We start from the raw sequence: 23,648 nt of genomic DNA, 5'->3' as shown, positions 1-23,648 counted from the left end.
AATTATAATCAAGATTACAACATAATGAGGTTATTTCAAAATTTATTTCAATATTGCAGTACTCAGTTATTTGGAAAATAAAATAAATAGTACATTTTGATTAATAATTTGTGTTGAATTCAATGTTTATTGTCACACGCCTAATATATAGAGAGATTACAAAACCTACTATTCACTAGACAATCATTACAAACGAAAATGCTACAACATGTTTCCCTGCAAAATGTTTATACTGTTATTGAAGATACAGAAAAAAAATTACTGATAAACTACCAAATATTTTGCTACAATACAAAAAAGAGTTGAAAATGTCACAGATGTGAAGGCTGGTCAAGATGCATTTAAAAGCACAATTATCCGCAATTTGTCAAGACCAGTAAAAGACTGAAGAAAAGGAATGGGTAACAATTAATGATACAAATTCATTATTAAAAAAAACATTTGTTTATACCCATCACCAATACTACACTATCTTCTTCTAGAAAATTGAAACAAAATTATATAACATTTGCTAAACTACTAAAATATTAAATTATCTAGCCGTATAGTTGTTGATAAATTGAAAAGATAGGTGGTGGGAAATGTCTGGAACAATGGGAAGATAAATTGGTAAGTCTGGGGTAGACGTTTAACCATACTTTAACAGAAAATCAAGCCAATGATGATAATTATTTATATAAGTAGAACTCCTAGTAAATAATATAAATAACAACCATATAAGTATATAAATAACATCATAAACATTACTTGACTTCATCCTGTATTTGAATAAGAAAGAATTTGGGGTTTTTCTTGTTCAGAGAATGTTAGGCAGTGGTTTGGTTGGAAACTTACTGTGCAAGATACATTTCAGTAGATGGGTCTATTTTATATGTTTTGGTTTAATTAATTTTCATGATCACATTTTAATATTACTCTTTTGACCATGATTCGCATACAACTTATTGCTGTGACAACTTAATAAACAAGTTTTTTTGAATAAATATGATTGTTCCTACTCAATGTTTTTGTAGTCAGCATAAATATTTATCTAAACCATATCAAATAGCAAGGTCGACGATTACAAAATGTTGAAAGCCCATGCCTTCAAATTGTTTCTTATTAATGAGATCTTTGTATTGTGCAGTGGCATGTTTGCAGCAATGAGACAATTCCTAGTAACGTGACAAAGCCAGGACGTTTCATCTACTATAATAAACAAAATATTAAGTAAACTAAATTTTAAAAAAATCTGTGTACAACATGATTGGTCCTCTGAATAAATATAATTATATAAAGTACTAATATATGAAAACAGTCTAAGAATCAATATCAAAGTTTATTTACGTGACCAGTAAGTCAATCATAGTCTTTCAAATCGACCTAGGACACATTATTTTACAATTAATTGAAACAAGAATCTGTACGTCAACACTGTGTTGAGGTTCAATGGTCGTCACAAATAAAACCTCCATATTGATTTTTACAGCTGCAACAGAAGGCATGTGTAAATACGCGCCAAAGTTACTCTTCAATTACTACTAAAATTGTACTGTAATCAATGAAAATAAAAGAATGTAACTTGTAGTAATTATTGTGAAGTTACTCTTATTACTTATGATGTCGATGTTGGTCGATTTGCAAACAGGACATCGATCACTGAAGAATCAGCCATAGTCGACACATCTCCAAATTCACGATCGTTTACAGCAATTTTTCTGAGAATACGGCGCATAATCTTTCCCGATCGAGTCTTGGGAAGACCAGGAGCATTCTGGATAACTTCTGGCTGTGCAAATGGACCAATCTTTGTTCGCACTACAATTAAAACAGTTAAATATATAGTTTTATGTGGTTTTAAATATAAAAAAAATATATGAAATTGTGTTTTAAAAAAAAGCATATAGTAGAACACATCCTTTGGGACACAATTTTCAAGGGAACAGCCTGATTCAGGGGAACCCTATTAAGTAAAGGTATTCTTTCACATGAACAAAATTATAGTGTTCAACCTTATGGTGTAGATATAATAAGAGCACTCTGAGATCACTGAAAGTATGTTATAACAATGCCTTACGTTTGCTGCTGAAGCAGCCTAGACATTGTAGTGCAAGCATGATGTTTGTCTTAAATGACGTTCCATCCTTTGATGAGTTCATTAGAAAATCTGTTTTTAGTTTTAAAAATCGTGTGAACGCAAGTAGTAATTCTTTGATCATGGCCATTAATCGCCACGTTCTTAATGTGTCAAGAATGCACATACAATGGAATGCTTTGTTGCATTGACTTTATATATTTACATATCTTTGTTTTTGTTCTATGAGCTGTTAGATTAAGAATTTTTTTTTTTCTCTCTTTTGCTATGGATATAATATTATGTCACCATGATATTCCGAAATAAAAAGATGAATGAATGAATAGCCAAACCTTATCAAGAGGATACCTCCCCCCACCCCCTATCAAGAGGTTACTCCCTATCAAGGGGATATACCTATTATTGGGACATAGTGGTGTCGCTTTTGTATATGTTCTACTGTGTTATATATGAATAGTGTCTTACCACAGTGTTTCAATTCTGTGATTAGCTCACTATTGAAGGTATTGCCATCAATTAAAGTAACAAAACAGTAACATGTTTCTCCCTTGATTTTGTGAGGTAGACTGACGACTGCCGCTTCGGCAACTTTAGGGTGTTCCACCAATGCTGACTCAACTGCAGCGGTGCTGAGAAGATGGCCAGATACATTTACCATGTCATCTATGCGGCCTGTGATCCATATATAACCATCTTTGTCACGTTTGGCTCCTACAATAAAATTATTATTATTTATTATCATTAGGATAAAAAAATTAAATGTCTCTATATTCAACTGTACTTTTGTATTGAAAGTCCAGATAATTTATGGGGTTGAATTTTCCTTTTTATATCATCAAACAATTTTTTTTTTATTTAACTTTTGTTTTTAATAATCTATTTATTCTTCAACTACAGTTTAAGTTAAAAAAAATCAAGCTAAGATACATAATTTGATAGAAATACAGATCTTTACAGTTTATCAACATAGTAGCGTTGAACGCATTTTTTGGTTTGCTAGCAACCATGCAGCGCCCTCTATCGTTGTGACGTCACACCGTGATACTCTATACCATCAAAAAAATTATTTCTTTTATTTAACTGATGAAAAAAAATATGTTTATTGTGGAACTTCAATGATGAAGATCTAACAGAATGTCTGTAACAAGCGTATTTACCATCCCCTGTCTTGTAATACCCTGGAAACTGAGTAAAGTAGGTTTCTTCATATCTTGGATGATTTCCATAAATAGTACGCATAACACCAGGCCAAGGCTGCTTAAACACCTGTAAATGTACAGTATAAATATAAAGAATTAAAAAGGTAGCAGTCACAAGGGTATTTCTGTCCATTGTAGTTTTGTTTCATAACAGTGGTTTTTGTCTCATCTTGCGTACACTACGTCAAGCTGTTAAATTCTCTTGTCTTATTCTAGCTGGATCTATTTCTTGCCATTCCTGCTTCTACTGTTAGTTATGTTGCCTATTATTACATTTGTTTTAATGAACCATTGAAATACATTTTTGTTACAACCTTGCCAGTGGATTTTTCATAACTAAAGCAGTGTTTTATTTAAATCTATATATAAATTTACGTAAAGGTAAAACATTCAACCATCAACTAAATCCTTTTTAATTGTATTGAATACAACTAACCAGATATCCTTCTCCTACACCGTCAATAACTTTGCCATTTTCATCCAACAGTACTGGCACAATTCCAAAGAATGGAAACGTCTGAAACAAATATTATGCATAGTTATTGCTAGGCTAACGTACATGTATGTGTGACTTCCAGACTTGCACATCATTACATAGTTCTCCAAGTGACTATAAGTAGGTAGTATAGAGACACATTCAACTATGTTGGTACAAGTTGAATAATTATGTGTAAGAGACAAAATGGCAATATAATTGCTTTTTATAGGCGTTCTCTCATATATAAGTAAACCTATGATATTGAGAAATCTGCTATCTATCTTATTTGTAGGCATATGAATAATAAACTACAAAAAACAGTAGTAATACACTTTAAAATAGAGGATCATTTTATTGAAATTACTTACAGCAGCACCAGGTTTTGTTGGTGTACAGCCTGGTAATGGTGTCATAGTATGACCTCCCTAGAAAACAAAACATCACTTCACTTTTAAGCTTCGTTCCCACAATGGAACGAAGCTTAAATTAATGACAAGCGACTTTGAATAATAATGGTAAAATTACTTATGTTGTGTCATATTAGATTATTTTAAATGATAATATGAGTAAATGAAATGAAATTTAAAGCATTTAAAATTAATGTTGAAAAGCATTTAAAATTAATAAAAGCATAGCTACTACAGTAGTAGATAGTAATTTTAAGGAAATTAAAATTTCTATTTTAGTAAATTATTTGAGGTGATAGGGTTTATAATTGGTCAATCGACTGACCTCTGAAAGCAATTAAGCTAATTAATGTTTGACCTACTGTTTCAGTCTGCCAGAATGTGTCCACTATTGAGCACTTCTTTTCGCCAATATTATTGTAGTAGAAACGCCATGCCTCTGGGTTTATAGGCTCTCCAACCGAGCCAAGAACTTTTAGTGAACTACGATCATATCTACAAAAAATACATGGAAAAAATGTATTAGAATAGCAAATATTGAAGAAATAATTTAATAATAAAATACTGTATGTAATGTGTGAAATCTCACTTTTTGATGGGCTCATCTCCATATTTCATCAAAGTTCTGATAAGTGTTGGTGCTGTATAGAATTTAGAGACTTTGTATTTCTCAACAACCTGCCAACACCGCTCTGGTCCAGGGTACGTCGGAACGCCCTCAAACTACATTACAGAAAATGATAAATGATGTTAAATGCACAGTTCTCAACAACATGCAGGTTGTGGGTTAAACTTTTATCCTATAATTCGATATTTAAATTTGTTTTCATGTGGACTGGTCCATTATGGTAGAGGGGTGCTCTAGTAATGTAACTTTTCGTATCTAAGCCCTCTCTCTGGAGAGCATAGGCTACTGTTGGTTTATCCAGGTAACCTAGGCACAAAATAGACTGATAAAGCATAATTTATGGATTTTGAGTTACTGTATACCATAGGGGCAGATGTTATGAGATGTGTTCATGTATAGATGTCTGGAAATATTATTTGAGGTCTATTTAAAGTAGATCAACAATTAATTATCCTTGGTATCTCACAATTTTATTCTTACCAGTACACTTGTGGCTCCATTCGCCATTGGTCCATAGGTGATGTAGGAATGACCAGTTATCCAACCAATGTCAGCAGTACACCAATAGACATCTCCATCGTGATAATCAAAAACATACTTGAATGTCGTAGCTGCATACATCATATAGCCTGCTTGAGTATGAACCACTCCTTTTGGTTTTCCAGTCGATCCACTGAAATTAAAAAACAAACCATTATTCGTAAATTATATCAAAGCAGGGCTTACTTTCTGATCAGCTCAATAATGTTAATGAAGATAGGGATGATAATGGTGACAACATTGATGAATAAAATATTGATGACAATTTTGGAGGAGCCAAGTTGAGCGATACTTTTTACTTACAACTTCTGTTCTTGAAGTATAATAATGAAAGTTTCATATTGACGGTTGTCTCACCTTGTGTAAAGCATAAACAAAGGGTCTTCAGCATCTAACCACTCTGGTTTGCACTCCTCGCTGGCATTTGACATTACATCATGGTACCATAGATCAGAACCTTCAACAAAGTTAGTCTAATAAAAGAAATTCATAGTATGAAAAACAATATTTATGGAATATTACAGTACTTCTCATAAGAAGAGATCCCATGATTCTGGAGGTGGTCTAGCAGAGGGCACAGGAAAATAAAATCCTATGAGACATGGCTAGTAGTGATTTGGTACCTCCTCTAAAACTGTGCAATATTGTATGGAGTTCCACATATTATGTTTAGGTGGTTATATTATATATTTGAATCTTTTTTTTCTCCTCTAACTAATTTATTTAAAATTATACATATTGCACAACTAGAGATACTCTATTGTCTTCCAAGCCAATACCGTAATCCTCAAGCACCAGTTGGATAGTAATGTCATGGCTTAGAAAGAGTAATACCATTTTACAATCCATGCATTGCATTTGGGATATACAAGCCAAAATTGTTTTAGTATTGTTGCAATATTCTTATTCATTAAACATGATTGAAATGAAAATCTTGAAAACCAATGATGGCTGGCAGATTTACAGTTGTCAAGCCTTGGCTATATTGGCACAGAAATGCTGTATGGGTGGCAAATGATCGCTAAAAAACAGAACTTGGAATGAATATATGACACAGATACTTACAACAAGTGACATGCATGGTCTCTTTGCAGCTGGTGATGACACTTTCTTATCACTTGGTGGTGACATTGGTCCAAGATGGCAAACCACAATCGTCTTTTTCACCTCAAACTTTTTCTCTTTACAGATCTTAAGAGCGCCATCAGCGATATCTTTCAGATTTACCAATTTTGTGCCTCTGTATACGCCATCTAATTGAAAAAATTATTATACTGTACAGTAAAATACTCCAAAAAAAAGGCCATTCCAAGACATTTAAAGATATATTATTGTATTCCTGAAACAAAAACAATTAAAAAAAAAATTTTGAAACAATAAAATAATTCAATTAAAAGAAAAATAACAATAGAAATATTGTAACAACCCCATGATGAAATAGAAATGTTGTTCCTCCTTTTTTTGCATTATTTTTATAAAAAACATACTTTAATTCATAAAATAATTTAGTTAGTGTGATAAAAGTTATAAAAGAGACCATGCAAATCTAACCTGCCGTAATTAATAAACAGCATTTTCCATCTAAGATTCTTTCTGCTAAGGAGTCGGAAGAAAATCCACCAAACTATAAAAAAGAAAATAATATAGATATATATTTGTGACAAATCTCTTAAAAATATACATTTTGTTATGACTTAAAAAAATATTGAATTTTTTTTAAAAATTAATAAGACATAAAAATTATTTGTTTTGACTGAAAATTGGTTTGAAAAAAAAAAATTACCCAATAAACCATAATTTAAAAAAAAAACAAAAGTAAAAAAAGAAATAACTTATAAAAAATGATTTAAATATTAACATTGTAAAAAAAAAAAATTTCATATGTATTATGTTAAGTTGAATGATAGTAAACTATTTATTTTATTTTGTTGGCCATGTGAGGTCATGCACAAGCAGCACAAAGGTCATTCATTGTTAATCAATAGTGTGAGTCAGATGGAAATCAGCTCAGTTGGTTGGTTAACTGTCTCACTTAAGCTCCCATTATTATTACAACACATTTCCTGTGCATTCTAACTGATCAATATTTTGAAAATGGAACAAGAAAGAATTATTTACCAAGATTCAGCCACAAATATAGTTACAGACGATGGAATGAAGCGTCAGAGAAGTAATAAATCAGAAGTATATAGTAACAAGAGAAGAAAGGCTACTAGGCCAGAAAAGAAAGGAGAGAAATCAGAATGTTCCTTAGGTAAAATTATAATTTCCTGTTTATTCTCCAGATGTATTTGCTATGAAAATTGTGTTATATCTATTATAGGGTAGTAACAAAGTGCGAGGCAAGCAAGGCATGCGCGGCAAGTCACAAATTTATGCGAGGCATCGTTTTACCATCATCAAAAAATGCGAGGCATCATTTTATCATTTCTCAAAATTGCGAGGCAGGAAATCACCGAAATTGAAGTAGCCTAGGCCCGCTAGTAGGCTAGTTCCCTTTTGCACCTGCCTTAGTTAGAGGGCTAAAAACTCTGTGGAATCTATATATTTAACGCATTATTTGGTGAAGATTTTGTCAGCTGTGTTTTGAATGCAAATTGAAGAACAGGAGATTCTTGTGTTATAAGTTCTTTGGCTATAGGCTAAACCATTATATAGCAATGAAAGATCAATTATACAGATAGTGTACTGTACCCTGTATGTTTCAGGGAAGGGGAATGGGGGGGGAGGGGCAGGGTAAAATGAAGTGTTTTATTTTTTACATTGTATTTTTTACAAATTTAGGGGGGACCAGACTGGGTCAATTAATTAAACAGGAACCAACAACAATACTTTCACAAAATCGCCCTCAACAAAGCGAACACAGTGATTCAGATAGTGAAGAAAATGAATTTATAAAAAAGGTAAACGCCGAAGAGGATATGAATATGATACTAGAAGTTGCATATGTGGATGAAGAAAAAGAAGAAACTGATGACGATAATAGGAGCAAAAAAAAGGAATATGTTGATTCTTGTTGCGCAAATTGCTTGGTCTTAAAGAAGGAGATACAGAAGCTAAAAGCAGAATTAAAGAAATCTAAAAAAGAAGCTGTACCAGGTAATATAAAGTACAGTACTAAGCTGACATTTGTATACCTATGTATTCCTAAACTGTGCCATTCTGTTTGGATACTTTTTATAACCTTGTGGAGACCCAATTCACACGAAAGACTCCATCATGATTTTTATTTTTACCGCGGTCTGATTGATTTAAATATAGCTGTTACCTACTAACTACATAATCTGATATTTTCAAAATTGGACTTTTAATTTCAAACTTTATCTTGCAGTTCCTAATCAAGGTGTGTTAAACTACTTTCAATCTGTTATTGATACAATGAATGGAAAGACAATTAACTCTAATTATGAAGAAGAACATACAGTAATAGAAACATTATGTCCGTCACCAGTAAGTATACTGCAGTCTTGATGGGACCCTACAGTACACTACTGTAGTGCATGGGTGGCATTACTGTGCCTTAATTTAATTGGCTACTAGAAGTATGGATATTTTAATTATATTATAAGAAAATAAATTGAAATCCCAGTGAGCAACACACGCATTTATTTTCCCATATTTGCCACAGTGCATGTTTTCTTGAATTAAAAATTAACAATACACCACTAACAGATATAGTATTTATAGTAACCAGTATTAGGAGATTATTAGAGAGGCTTGATTTCTCAAATTTCTTTCTAGCCTCAACAACAGGTCCAACTAGTTAAAGATTGTCCTGTATTCCTGGAAAGCAGTGCCTTGCTGGAAAGTCTGTCATCAGCAACAGATGACCCGTTACAACTTCTGCGTAATCTTATCAGATCTACATTCACACCAACTCAACTGATGGATGCTGGAGGTTTAGGTCTTAGAAGAGGGCACTCTACAAAACCTCCACTTGACACTACTGTTTGTCAAACACTAAAAAGTAAGTTCATTGCCATGCTATAATGCTTAGTTGTTGATTGCTCTATTGGTATTCAAACATTGTGATGACTAAAATGTTTGCCAGCATTATTTTAATATATTTTTAAATCAAATTTGTTGTCATTTCTGCAAGCCACTATAATGGCTGAACGTTTAGTGTTAAACATCTTCGAAAGATGTCATCTTTTATAGTCAGAGAGATTATTTTTTAGAGGGTTAGGTGTAAGTTTAGCTATTATGATTTCTGCCTTGACACATTGGGAAAAAAATAATGGCAATGTAACCTGGTCATTTTCTGTATGAAATGAATAGACACACTTTATCATGTATATTTCTGTGTTGCTTCTAGAATCATGTGGAGAATTTCCTACAGGTGTGCATGAAGTTGTGACAATATCATCAGATTGTGTAGCAATTTGATTTAAATAACATGAAACCAATGGGTGATTGGGGTCATGGTGTGGGGCTCGTGCTACTATACAACACTGGTTTTGATTTAACCATTTTCTTTTACAGCCTACATTATAAACTGGTGTTATAAATATGGAAAGCCTACCCCAAAGGAGAAAGACTTGAATCGATGTTTTGCTGATACAATAACATATGCCCGAAAACAAGCAAGTCGGAAACAGAAACAAATAGAACGTGTAGCTTTTATAAGGAACAATTATTATAAAACTAGTAGCCATTTTCCCGTCCAATGAATGGGAACATCTAATTAGTGAATTCATGATGACCAATATGTGACCTTTCTTGCTTTTCACAAGAAAATTGTTGTTGTAATATAGCTGAATGGCTAAAGGGGAATTAAAAGGTGCCTCATCATCTCAAACGGCGTGAAATTCTGTCAATAACATATTTTGGGTTAGTGCTGGGTTAAAGATGTATTGTCCCCTGAAAATTCTTTTTTTTTGTTGAATATGCCAATTTATTGTCACATAATAGTTATCCACTTTGACAAAAATTTAGATCTACAAAAAAAATATATAGTGTACCTGAAAAAACTGTAATTTAAATAAAAAAATAGTCAAATTGGCTGCCAGCCAATGGATTTTTGGTTGAATTTAAGTGAAAACATGATTTTTTCGTTTTTTTTTCTACAGAAGTGATTAATGTTATTAAAACTACAAAATACCATATTCAAAGTCTAATTTAATTAATCTTCATTTTTCATGTTTTTGGGGGACAATACATCTTTAAAAAAAGTATTTCCTAATTTGGAAATTAAGCTTTTTTTGAGCATCTCTACTTTGTAATGTAATTTAATGTACTTGTAGATCAATTAAAATACCAAGCTAAGACAGCATTGGTACATTTCTTATTTCATAGTTATTAAGAAATTTGTTTTTACAAACATTTATGACGGACAACATACCACAATGGAGTGAACGGCACCAATCCTGGCACATGCTAACATAGCAACGACTAGCTCTACAATCATAGGCATGTAGATCGCAACATGGTCTCCTTTCTTGATTCCTGTAGAAAAGCAGATCAAAATAACAAATAAACATTTTAAATACATTGTTCAATTTATGAAATTTTAAATAACTTTTGTCTCTGGAAATTAATGTCATATGTTTTATGACAAATAAAATGAATCTGAATTTGTCTCCATGGATTTCCCTATTTTAACACCTAACAATGTAATCTAATTTTTTTTAAATTTATTTTATTTTATTTTTATATATTATATAAAATATAATTTATACAAAAACAGTATACACTGTAGTAAAACATCGTATACTTTATCTCTAACAAACATTTCAATTTCTATCAACTAAAGCCAAAGTATAGTCATGTACCGGGACCACACTCTATTAGTCACCACGGTTAGACTTTCTACATCAATCAATGCTTCTATGAACGGATGACATTTGTACCGTTTTTTATTCCGATCCGAGGAAATTTCCTCATGACGATAACGCTTTAAAGCACTGGAAGAACACTGAATGGATGCATCACCATCTGTGTACTATTACAATTCTGTTCAATAAACATTGATTTTTGTCAAATGCCATTGAAATAATAAATTATTTCAATATACAGATTATTATTTTGAAACTTACCGAGATCTTTCAAGACGTTGGCAAACTTGCATACTTGTTTGTATAGCTCTCCATATGTGATTACCTTGCTATCATCAGGATCATTACCTTCCCTACAAAGGCAACAAAGTAAAAATCTGACATTAATATTTCAAGATAACATTTTCTTCCTGGCTTTAAAGACATGGTAGGTATAGATTAACAATAATATTAGGGACTTGTTGATAATTTGCATGTTGATTATGTCAACTGATAACCCATGACTTCATGTTTATGATGTGCAAATGCGTTGACTGGCAAAATTGAGATTAGTGTTCAGTAGCATTTTACTGTCTGCTTTCTGACTGAGATACGAGTGTACGTATAACGTCATAACACTGCAAAAGTTTACCAAAATCATGGCGGGAATGATCTTGCGATGATATTCTGGGAATGTAATGTATTAAAATGCATTTTCAGTTTGTCATTGGTTTTTAATCGTAAGAACACTGCGAACAATACTTACGACTCATCGTTGGCATAGCCAAATATATTTTATAAACTCGTTCCACAAAAACATGGAGTAAGCATAAAGGAACAATTATTAATTGGGACATATGCTTGCTGTAAAGGAGGTGTTTCTATGACACCGTACTGGATGCACTATGAGATGATTTAAGTAAACTTGCCCTTGAATGCAGGCAGGGGAATCCCTTTTTTTGGTATCTCGCACTGTGAGATTTAAGGAGCGCGATTAATTGCTCTCTACTTGAAGGTTGTTGAGGAGCGCGATCGCGCTCGCGCTTCGTAACAACGAGGGACTGCCACTAGGCTTAAGTTTACAGTAGCTTATACTGTATATTATTAGCTTAGCCTAGATTGGTTATAAAAGGTAGGTGGATGCAGTTTCTGGAAGTCGCCAGGCGGGTCAACCATCACAACATTAATACTCGCCCTTACCAAATTATAAATAAAGGTCGCCATTGGCGACTGGGCCACCGTATTTAAAAAAGCCATTAGATTAGACAAATATATAACCAATAACATATTATTATTATTGGGCAAAAACTTTTCACTGGGCGGAAATGAACCCATTTCTACTACAACAGCTAACTAGGCCTAGTTAGGCCTAGGCTATATAAAATATATAGGGCCTATAGCCTATCTATATTATACTTATTACTAAGGGGGCTATAGTATACAGTAATAGGCCTATATAGGTCTTCTAGGCCCTATGCCTAGCATGCGCACAAACCCTGCTTGTTTTGATCCTTAAGGATCGTTAAGCAGTATTCCGAAAGAAGAAGAAGAAGAATATAGGCCTAGGCTAGGCCTAACTAGGCTAGGAAGGATATTTATGTTATATTGACTCACCAATAAAAACACACGTTGTCTTTTTTGCCATTTTCAACATGACGATCAAGAACATTATAACATACATTGGTAACGGCTCCTTTCATCCATTCAACAAACACTTTCTTTCCATCTGAAACATCAAAATTGTAATTAAGAAACTTTCCTGTCGGCGGCTTCTGAAAGTAAAAGTCTTTTGAGATTTTGGTCCAAAAACTTTCAGGGTCATTCACCGATTCTTTGTACATTTCTTCATACTGTTCCATCGACTTTACATGCGCTACATTTTGCACTTCAGTCGCCGGCGCATATATATCTTCAGACATCTTTTAGTCTTAAATCTAAATCTAGGCCTACTAATCGTGGTTAAGCTATCTAGGCTAAACTGACGTAGGTGGGTCGATGCAACGCTTCTCTCTCTACTTTTGTGTTTTGCAAATTGATCTAGGCTTAGACAGTTTCCAGAGTTACCTTATTTTATAATGTCTAAAATAAAATTATTGAAATAAAATAAACGATTTATATCACATTTAGAATATCATATTTTCTAAACCTGTAAACAATATACAAAATATAATAATGACATGAATTTTAATCTGTTAAATAAATATAATATTATTTAGTTTATTTCTGGCAAATCGGGCGCTTCTATTTTCTTCCCAGGTACGCGTCAAGAGTAAAATCAATAATGGATGAGGGCGCTATATCGATTTTATGCAATTAATATCACGCATTCATTATTTTTGTAGCAAAATGTTATTATACTGTAAAATGTCTTCCAAAATAAAAAGAAATACACAAAACAGAAATGATGTAACTCGTGTTGCCATTAATTATCTCTTGTTCAAAATCTATCACAATAGATATGGGTTGCTTAGCAGTATACCAGACTTCGGATACATTATTTTTAACTGAACTAAAATTTTCTTTTTTGTCAATAATAAATCCATGACCAACAAAATTGAGACCGGTGTAAACTGTATTACAGTTTTCTATGAATAGGCATAATAGGCCTAGTTGTTTTTCTTTTTGTTGTCTATGTCGATGTATTCCGACTTATTCACCACTTTCGCCACGCAAAGTATACACAAGTATAGAAAGAAGTCTGGCTCTACCCATGGTGAAATAAGATCATGTGTACGTACCTACCTGGATATGCCTACCCACTGACTATGCAAAATTGGTTTATGAACCACCCGCTGACAAATAAACTTTTCTTTGCGATAGGAATTTTACCAGAGGGTTTTCGAATGAAACTAATCACTATCGGTAGGTAAAGCGCCTATCCGTAGGTACTGCTAGCTATATTTATTATATTTTACTTCGTATTATTGTAAAACTTATATATCTAGATGATAAGATTGCTGCTTCCTATATCACTTGTACAACAATGGGCCTTTCATGGTTTCCGTTAAAAGTGGTAAGGATTTTTACATCGCGCTTTTGTTCATTGTCATACCAAAGAAGATCAGTGTGATCCCTGGTCATACGCATTGAATGAACAAGCATTGTACAGGGCTCAACGAATTTTCAAACGTTTTGTTTGTTAAGTATTTTACCTGAATGGAGTAAAGCTGAAAAATTCAGCCTGTGAAATTTGCATTGTACTAAAGAATCGAACCGTCGAATTCAAGATCACGTGCCGGAGTTATTTCACCGAAGTGTTTCCTGAGTTGACATTATAATTTTCCAATATGTTGCAATCAAGACCAGTGGAATATTTGTTAAAAGCATGGATATTACTCTGCTTTAATGGTAAGTGGACTTTGCACTTAATTTTAAATCTACCAATGCATCGTGAGAAACCACTGTATCGGGCTCGCCGGTACACCGACTCGGGTAGATTATTTTCTCTTGCTAGTGAGTAAATGGGGTGGAGTCCCAATGCTGGTTAGCCAAGTTTTCAATGCAACAACAATATTAGTTAATTTAGATGTAAAATGTAGATCTATTATTCCTATTCAAATATCCCTGTCACTTTCTTATATCAGTAGGGCCATCATTCGTCTAGAGTTATATTATGATAGACCTACAGATGCAACACTCAGAGTGCGGGCGTGGTCATGGGTAGTTTTAAAGTAAAACACTGTATCTGAACTCGATTTCAAGATGGAATTAAGTACGACTTTGATGCTGTGATATCTTGGCGTGAAATTAGGCTATGACGACTGCATGGCCCGGTTTTATACTTTTTGACAACTTGGCGCAACACCAAACACATATACCTAAAATATACTATAGTCAAGATTAAGATATCGTCACACTTGTTGCTATGATTCTGCGCAACAATCGATGTTACATAGCGTGTAATATGCGCCATTTCCTTATGTAGGCTAAATTATATTGGTAAAATAGGCCTAAAACGGGTCTTATTTTATTGCATGATCTCGACACTATCGATTAAATTTGAAATAAAGGAACAATAGGCCTATTCAATGACGACGCGTCATAGAGTCTACATGGACATGTTGTCCCGTCAAAGGGATCAGAGAAAGGTACCTTTCATTCCATGACATTAGGCACATTACATTAATATAATACAGTATTGGTTAACAATTTATTATAGCACAATAGTACTTCAATATACAATAATAAGATAACTAAGTAGGCCCGCACACCATGGCGCTTATCATTTGACATCGGGTCTTATCTTCAATGTGTTTGCTAAGGTCTTATGTAAACCTTTTGGTAGAAAGTAATAATTGCTCTAAGTATGAGGAGTTAAAACAATGTGCATGTCACTAACATAGGCGTAAGCCAATTATTATTTCAATGTGTTCGTCACACACAACTTTCCCAACGGCATTATACTTAGGCCTATAAGCAAAAAACAAACGAAAACAAAAAATAGTAGGCCTTCAGATAACGAGACATATACTTTGGTATTATTTAAGTTTGAATATTTATGTTATGTTAGGTTTATTGGCTCAAGAAAATGAAATGATGAATACCGACACCATCCCAACAAGTGCATCAATGGAACACGTGACTGTAATACATTCTACTGAAACAACACCGTATGATTCTATTAATAAAACTCAAAAAGTATCGGTGTTTTCGACTGAAACTAGTCAAACAACATTTGCAATGGAAAGCACACAGTTTTTAGAGACAAGCCAATCAGATGTTCAGTCAACAATTCCAACGTCTAAGGGTATAATGATGTCTACGTCACAGGCGGTATTGCCAGCGACTACGTCTTCTGTTCCTGGTGAGTAGTATAGGACTGACATTTCTTTCTTCAATGTCAGAAGCCATAACATTAGGCATAGGCCTACATAATTTCAACCGCCACCACCAGACAATATCTTCTTCAAACCACATCATCGACTCATCACAATGGTCAGCAACTGTCCATCAAAATAGATTCACAGTCCAACTTGTATTTTGTATTTTATTTTTTCTTCCCAGTGTCTGATAAAAGTATATACATCTTAGTTGGAGCAGCGTGTACTGGTGCTCTGGCACTCATCTTTTTCATCATTCTAACCATATTTATTTGCAAACGGTGAGTATTTGGGTTTTCTTTCTAATTGTTTCACAGGATGTCCAAATCGTATTATCCTTTCTTTTGAATAATACTGTTAGTGTTGATCAGTGGAATTTATAGGATTTGTAAGATGATAGCAAACTGTGTCTTATTTTGATTATTAACTGACGCAGGATTATCACAGATCTACCATATTTTTTCTGCATATGGATTTAGAGGTACACTATGACCAACAATCAAAATGATTTAATACAAATAATTACTATTTTATTTACATGTATCTAGATGCCGGAAGAATGAGTACTCAAAGGCTTCTACTGAACCTGAATACGATGATGAAAAGGGTGACATTAGTGGTGCACGATGGGTATTTAACGACAGTCGACAAGACTGGTTGTATGATGGAGCAAATGATGAAGAAGATAATCAATATGTAGGCCCCTTAGCAGGTAAAATTGGCAAACGGACAAGTTTAATGGACAAACGATACAAGCACGACGGTGAAACATTTGGACGTACAAGTCCGTCTGGCAACCGTAAACGAGCTCCTCTTGTAATAAATGAAACTACAGACACATCTGAAAGCTTATACAATAAAGAGGAAACAAAAACAGATGAAATTGTGTTAACCGAAAGTAACAATGTTAAGAACGGAAAACATAATGATAAACGTGATGTAATAGCGGAAGATATAACCAACGCGGATATAGCAGAAACTCATATTGACGACGAGCTGAACGTTACGACAGACAATGATCCTATTGTATAGATAAGAATACTGTAGTCGTCCACAACGGATTTAAAATAAATTCTACAGTCACAGAAACGGCTATATAAAATGGGCTTTGTTCGTTTCAATAGACCGTAGGAACAGGTTTCAATGTAGTTAATGTAGAAAAGAATATGATTATGCATTAATATCTGACTCATTTTTCCTAAATTCATTTGAGAAACTTACGGTTATACGATTGGAAAATTGGTCGTCAGTCTTGTTGGTTTTCATTGATGCTGTGGGACTAAAACCTAAATGCCTACACCTACAAAACAATTGCAGTACTACATTGCAAATTGTCTGTTTAATTGTCCTTGCAATAATACTAATAGCTTATCACAATTCACATTCAAATAATTATCACTTAATTAGTCTAGAGGAACAATCATTAAATATAATAGTATGCCTAAGCCTACAAAATGAGTAAAGTAAATCAACCCTCTATACATTAATACTTTTGTTATACCTTTCTAGTTTTTAAACCGACTTTTCTTTAAAAACCGGTGATAGTACGTATGTTCTATTCTATTTTTAGCACACGGTATACGTTAGAAATAATTGACGGTTACATAAGGCGTAACATAGTCAACTAATACAGTATTATTTTGTATATCTAGACCTTTGTTTTTAATGGTTTTGTAATATTATTGGCTACCAAAAAAAATATATAATTAAATATACGTATTTCAATTTTGTCGCATTGATATAAATCTATGTTGGAGTATTTACAGTGTATTGAAAAAAAAACCGGATACAAACAACTAATAATAAACCATGAGAGGTTGTTTTTCTTTCTATCGACTAATGGTTCCGTGAGGTTTTTGTGCACGGGCGTCGATTCTGCATCATGTCTATGTCGTATGACGAATTAAACAGTTGAACTCAAAGAAGGCGTATTCTGAAGGATTCTTCCAAAAAAAAAAAAAAAACTACATAAAATAAATATATTGATACATAGGCCTATACATTTATTGTGAGTTGAACAACCGAGTGCACTTTTAAATCCTACAGGTGTGTCAAGTTTCCTGTGATTAAGCCCAGTAACCTACCTAACACTGTCGACACTACTCCACTTAATTGCATTGCATTTGGGTCTATATAAGCAAACGGGCTACGATGTTGTTTAGGCATAAATGTATTGGTGGTCCGGCAATACCTAGTTTATTTATGTTTTACTGTTTAATCTGTGGACTTGAAGCAAACGGTAAGTAAGAATCCAGTGGTATTTTAAAATAGCGACCTAGAGATAAAGGAAAGAATAATTAGGTCTAATTCTTCTTCATCATTTTAAAAATTTGGAATTTCTAACACAGAGACCCATGATATTGTTTTTATTCTTTAAGTTGTCTCGAAAGGCCTTTGGAGAACTAAAATGTGTGTAGTTGGTCGCTTTCTTGTAGATGCTTAATTAATTTAATAATGTAATTTTGTATTTGTTTATTTCTGTGCTCTGTTCTGGGTTGACCAACTAGCATAGGTCTTTCCTTGCCTTTTATATTTGTTGTCTTCTTTGTATTATATATAGCAGAAAATTGAATAAATAAAATAAAATTGTTACAAAATCAGTATTAACAATTTATATAACGTCCCTGCAGGTAAACTATCGATTCTTTGTTATGTTTATGTTGAATTGAATGATTGTTTACAACGAAACCTACATTACTACAGTATACATATTCAATATTCACTTTAAATAACTTCCAGAATGTTACACAAGAAGCGATGCTTCAGACTACAGAGGTTTCTTGAGTAGAACAAAAAGTAATAAGACATGTCAACGTTGGAACGACGACTGGTCAACACGTTACCCAAACGCTGGTTTGAGCAATAACTACTGCCGTAACCCAATTGGTGTGAAAAGTGCTTGGTGTTTTACTAGACGCAAGTGGGGATATTGTAACGTCGGAAACCCGCAACCAAAATGTGGTCAGTGGCCAACTGGTAGGCCTATTTGCGTAGTGCTTATAATGAGGCAGTCAAGCGATTGTCTAAACAATATTTTTAAAGAGATAGACAAAGTTATAAGTCAAAGAATTTTGGAAATTCCTGTGAGTTTTGTTGAGGAAACATAATTGAAAATGATTAAAATCTTATTTTCTTTGTGGTGTACTAAATATAAAAACAAAAGAGGATTAGGTTAGGTCTACGCAATAGCGTAACTATACCATAGATACAATAAAACAGAGTCACCTTTTGTCATGTTCTTTGTCTATTTTCTGCTATGTTTTAAATTTCAGACATAACAACACAAGGAACCACGTTTTATAAGACAACTTCTACAACTCTACTAACAAAATCGAATTCAGATCGTCCATATCCAACAGTTACAACAGATGAATATTTACAGTCAACTCAGAATTCGCTTCGGTCTTCTAATTCAAAGTAACTTGCATTTTTTTTTAAATAGGACTAGACGACAATTCACATGGGCAATACACACAGGATAATCACTTTAACAAAAACTAACTTAGGAACATACTAATACTGATGTTCTTTATATCGTAATCCGTTGTATACCACTGTTCAATGGTAGCATATTTCTACATACTGATATACAAAAGTATAATTGTAACTGAATGATTTTTGTAGATATAATAATCACATGCAGTCAACGGAAACAATGTCTACTGTTTTCAAAAAACAAGGTAAGTAACCTAGTAATTAATTTCTAATTCAAAGGTATGTGTACGCATTAAGAACATTTTTATAATTATTTTTATTTCGAACTTTATTGTTTTCCACTCGATAAAATGTTTTCATATTGGTTTATGCGCATGTATATTGGTATTTCCATACCATTATGATGCGAAAAAAATGCAAACCATACCGTAGCTCAGGAGTTCATGCTTTATAAATGGAAAGCCCATATTGCAGCGGCCTTTATTTTGGAGAGAACAAACACAAATAATGGATATTAGCTCATTTGATGGACAGATACAACCTTTATTGGATGAAAAGTGGATTTTTTTTTTTTCATTTAATGTCACAAGATAGTTATTCAATTTGACCAAAAATTGGATCGGGAAAAAATGATTTACTTGAAGAAAATTAACTGTTTATTTTGTCATTTTATAAGTTAAAACATTATTTTTGTCAGGGTTTTTTTTCTACGGAAGTGATTAACTTAGTTAAAACTACAAAACGGCCTATTCAAAGTCTGATTTAATTAATCTTTATTTTTCATGTTTTTAGGGGACAATACATCTTTAACGTATTCCTGTTAATTTTTCTAGATTATTTAAAACAAGCAAATGGTAACTGGCGGTGGTACTTGTCCATTGGTGTTGTCTGCGTGGTAGTTTTTCTTGTTATTGGAGGAATTATTTTGTTCAAATGGTATGTTTAATTACTTACTGTTAAACATGAGTTGATTGATGGGAAGACTTAGTAATAGGCTTTCTAAATAATTTATTCTCTCCGTGGACCATTTGTAAAAATATAACTTTTTTAATGAAAATGTTATCCATGTTAAATATGTTTGTAATAAACATAAATAAACGGTGTTGACATAGACATCTCGCTTCATAGTGCTGTAAAATACAATTATTTAATGTAGTACTGTTTAGTAACAAACCTTGAAACAGAATTTAAATTGTGTACTTAAATTGTATATCTATCGACAAATTTAACTAAAAATTAAATATAACATTACTGTATGTTTATATATAATTATTCACCCTGCATAATTTTACATTATGTTTTCTTTTTTTCGAAGGCCTACAACAAAACAGTATGATAAAGAATCAACGAAAGCTAATGGAACTGAACCTTGTGATATTTACCATGAAGTAGAGCCACCTTATGTAGATTTGGAACCAACATATATTAACAGCAGGGAGTACGATAACAAACATAATAATACAAAAGACACCAAAAATAATATAAGCTTAAATTATAATAATAAAAATCCAACTTATGACTACAGTGATATAGAAAATACGATTTGGGAGGAAAATATCGTTTATGAATCAGCAACAACTTATGATGAAATCACTGTAGAGTTGTAGTAATTAAACATTTGATTCAGACATAATTTATTTAGCTTTTATAATGTTTGGCATGTTCTTATTATTTCTACTCTATTTAAATGAAATGTATGGATAATAATTAAAAATCCATAATTTCCACAGTCACATTATGTAAAATAACATACAGTTGTTCCTGCTGAAAAGAAACCTATATAGTGATATTGAAAAAGTAAACCACATAAAGCTAACACATACACTTGCACAATTCTTTAAAATATATGAAATAATTAATATTATAATAATTAATTAATATAATAATTCAAGCTAAATGTTTCTCAAACGAACGGTAAAAATCACACGTCGAAAGGGTTCGAACCAAGCTTTTCTTCAAGATGTGAAGGTATAGGTCTAACATTTTGACCAAACAGCCATGAGCTTGCCGACAATGTTTGACATGACCTGGCGTAAAAAGAGGCAATGTAACTGTAGACATAGCTTGCATTCAGAAGAAAAGAAACTACAGGTGCTGTTTATTGTATCTACAGTAGGAAAAGTAGCGTAAAATAATGTCAGATGTAACTGAGCAAACCAGTACGAATTACAATTTTTTCGGGTGTTTATTTACTTTGGCATAGATAGGTACGGCTGCTTGGTTAGTTTCTCCTGTATTACTTGATGAAGGTTCAACAATAACTGTATCGATATCAGCGTATATATCATGATTAGGCCTATGTTTATTTTTCCTTGAGTTTCTTTCAATTGTATCATTTTTCATGTTCTCTCTTGTTGTTTCCTGAACCTTAGAATACATGTCCTCTGCAACAAAAGAGTGCTGGCTCTGGGGAATGCTGCTTATTGTACGATCCAGGTCTATGGATCTTAATGAATTATGCCTACTGCTAATACTAGAAATCTGGATGATTTGTGGTACCGTTACTGGTGTAGGATCCTGGAACCGATTGTTATTTCTGGTGGGAAGAAAATTATTTTGTAAACGTAACACAAAAAAGAAGGAAATGAAGAAACGATTCTACGATTTGTATTGGGTACAGAATCAAAATAAACCCGTGGGGTGTTAATTACATTTATACTCAGTGCATTTAAATGTTTATTATTATTTTTATAATTTTAACATTTTTTTTAATGTAAAATAAACCTACCTACCTTACATGTTTTAAGTTTATCCACAAGAAGAACAACAAAAACAACAATGCCAAGGATATAATCACGTACGCTGGATAAAAATTAAAGCATGCATTTTACCGTACTATTTACAGTAATTACAACTCTTTTAACTGTTTAAACACATTCATTTGTATTTAACATTTTATTACAAAAGCACCGGATGTATACTGTCTGCAATCAAACGACTCTCTCAAAATAAAATTATTTCTCTTACAAAACGATTTTTATAATACATCTTGTATTAATATGTATGTATTATATTATACTATATTTAATGTATAAAATTATAATATTTAACTTTGATATTATACTTATTAATAAGATTTAGCTTTGTTACTTATTTATTATACATTATACGTATTCGTTATCATAAGCAATACTTGTCAAAGGTATAGTAATACTAATATACTTTGAGAGATTTTTAAGGCAATCCTAATAACAATGTATGTATTTTTATATTTATAATGTAAAAGATAAAAATTGATTACTAGGCATTCTCATAATTTCCTAGAAGATAAAGTAAGTAAATAATCGTTCAATGGATATACCTACCTATTATGTCTAAGTTACTATTTTCTGATGGTTTCTGAGTTGGTACCAAAAGAATAAAATCCAATGGTGTCGTTGTATTCATTGCAAACGAATTTACTTTTCCTTAAATAAATTTAAAAAAAACATAAACGTATTTAGGCCTAATAGCTGCATATAAATTTATCTACTATTTAGTTGCCACAGATAAGGCAAGGAAAGACACAATTCTTTAAAAATCCATTTATAAGTTTTTAATTCCTTGTATTGATGAATGTAGGGCCCAAGTCTCAGTTGTGTTATTTAAAAGAATATTACAACTATTATGGGCATTCCTATCTAATACAGACTATAGGCCTACTCATTCATAAGCTAACAGAGAGAGTTTACCTTGTACAAGTAATCGAAATAGAATGGCGTCTAGTTCCTTTGTCCTTCATAGAAACCACTAAATATAACTCATTCTCAAATATACAGGCATTTGCAGGCTTATATACGATATCTGGTCAGGTTCTATACGGATCATCAACTCCGAATTGTTACCATGGAAACACTAACAACAAAAATAAAGGCATATTTTATGTATTTCAGCTACGTTTCGATGATTTCCTTATTCGATTGATAGACCAAATATTTGTATACATTTAAATAACTATTCTGTTTGTGTTTATCTTTATGTGTTTCATTCATACCCAGTATGTTTGAACAGCTAGATGCCTACAAGACTGTCTTATAACATAGCATTGTTACTGTCCTACTTTTTTTCTTGAAACGAAAGGCGATAACAGTAGGACCCCTCCTTTGGGACATAACTATTCTAGGAACATATTGCAGAGACGCTCTCCTGTGTAAACGAATAAGGGGTAATATATTAACACTAGGCCTACTACCAGCCCCTAGTCAAAGCACACCCCTATTCTGGAGACATGTTGAGGGGACGGTCTTCTGTATATGAAAGGAATACCTGTATAACACGGTCAACCACTATTCAAGGGACACCCGTGTTTTACGGACATTTTGTTGGGTCCCTAGA

General features: G+C 32.8%; 4 protein-coding genes across 5 annotated transcripts; 2 read left to right on the top strand and 2 right to left on the bottom strand.

Annotated features, from left to right (window-relative positions):
• Window positions 1-25: 25 nt before the first annotated feature.
• LOC144845917 (acetyl-coenzyme A synthetase, cytoplasmic-like) lies at window positions 26-13,086 on the bottom strand. Its single transcript, XM_078703430.1, has 14 exons — window positions 12,694-13,086; window positions 11,362-11,453; window positions 10,668-10,771; window positions 6,878-6,950; window positions 6,392-6,579; window positions 5,684-5,799; window positions 5,267-5,459; window positions 4,748-4,881; window positions 4,521-4,653; window positions 4,120-4,176; window positions 3,710-3,790; window positions 3,232-3,340; window positions 2,540-2,785; window positions 26-1,797 (listed from the first exon to the last, which is right to left on the bottom strand). Exons 1-14 carry the CDS (start codon window positions 12,996-12,998, stop codon window positions 1,595-1,597), a joined length of 2,034 nt encoding a protein of 677 aa, XP_078559556.1. The 5' UTR covers window positions 12,999-13,086; the 3' UTR covers window positions 26-1,594.
• Window positions 7,313-10,591, top strand: LOC144845927 (uncharacterized). Its single transcript, XM_078703446.1, has 5 exons — window positions 7,313-7,580; window positions 8,111-8,425; window positions 8,658-8,776; window positions 9,068-9,293; window positions 9,809-10,591. Exons 1-5 carry the CDS (start codon window positions 7,421-7,423, stop codon window positions 9,994-9,996), a joined length of 1,008 nt encoding a protein of 335 aa, XP_078559572.1. The 5' UTR covers window positions 7,313-7,420; the 3' UTR covers window positions 9,997-10,591.
• Window positions 13,087-14,033: 947 nt separating the features above from the next.
• LOC144844593 (uncharacterized) lies at window positions 14,034-17,624 on the top strand. The gene is made up of 4 exons (XM_078701570.1): window positions 14,034-14,427; window positions 15,590-15,883; window positions 16,084-16,180; window positions 16,448-17,624. Exons 1-4 carry the CDS (start codon window positions 14,367-14,369, stop codon window positions 16,929-16,931), a joined length of 936 nt encoding a protein of 311 aa, XP_078557696.1. The 5' UTR covers window positions 14,034-14,366; the 3' UTR covers window positions 16,932-17,624.
• Window positions 17,625-21,414: 3,790 nt separating this feature from the next.
• On the bottom strand, window positions 21,415-23,101 carry LOC144845286 (uncharacterized). Of its 2 annotated transcripts, XM_078702487.1 has the most exons (4): window positions 23,006-23,101; window positions 22,640-22,741; window positions 22,067-22,136; window positions 21,415-21,870 (listed from the first exon to the last, which is right to left on the bottom strand). In XM_078702487.1, exons 2-4 carry the CDS (start codon window positions 22,719-22,721, stop codon window positions 21,501-21,503), a joined length of 522 nt encoding a protein of 173 aa, XP_078558613.1. In that variant the 5' UTR covers window positions 22,722-22,741; window positions 23,006-23,101; the 3' UTR covers window positions 21,415-21,500. The 2 variants fall into 2 exon arrangements, with proteins under 2 accessions (XP_078558613.1, XP_078558614.1); XM_078702488.1 differs by lacking the exon at window positions 23,006-23,101 and having other exon boundaries at window positions 22,640-22,744.
• Window positions 23,102-23,648: the final 547 nt, after the last annotated feature.

The sequence above is a fragment of the Antedon bifida genome, chromosome 6 (assembly GCF_963402885.1).
Source record: "Antedon bifida chromosome 6, ecAntBifi1.1, whole genome shotgun sequence".
In the NCBI taxonomy this organism is placed as follows: domain Eukaryota; kingdom Metazoa; phylum Echinodermata; class Crinoidea; order Comatulida; family Antedonidae; genus Antedon; species Antedon bifida.
Note: the sequence above shows the minus strand (reverse complement) of the source record. Positions and strands in the feature narration are given on the sequence as shown.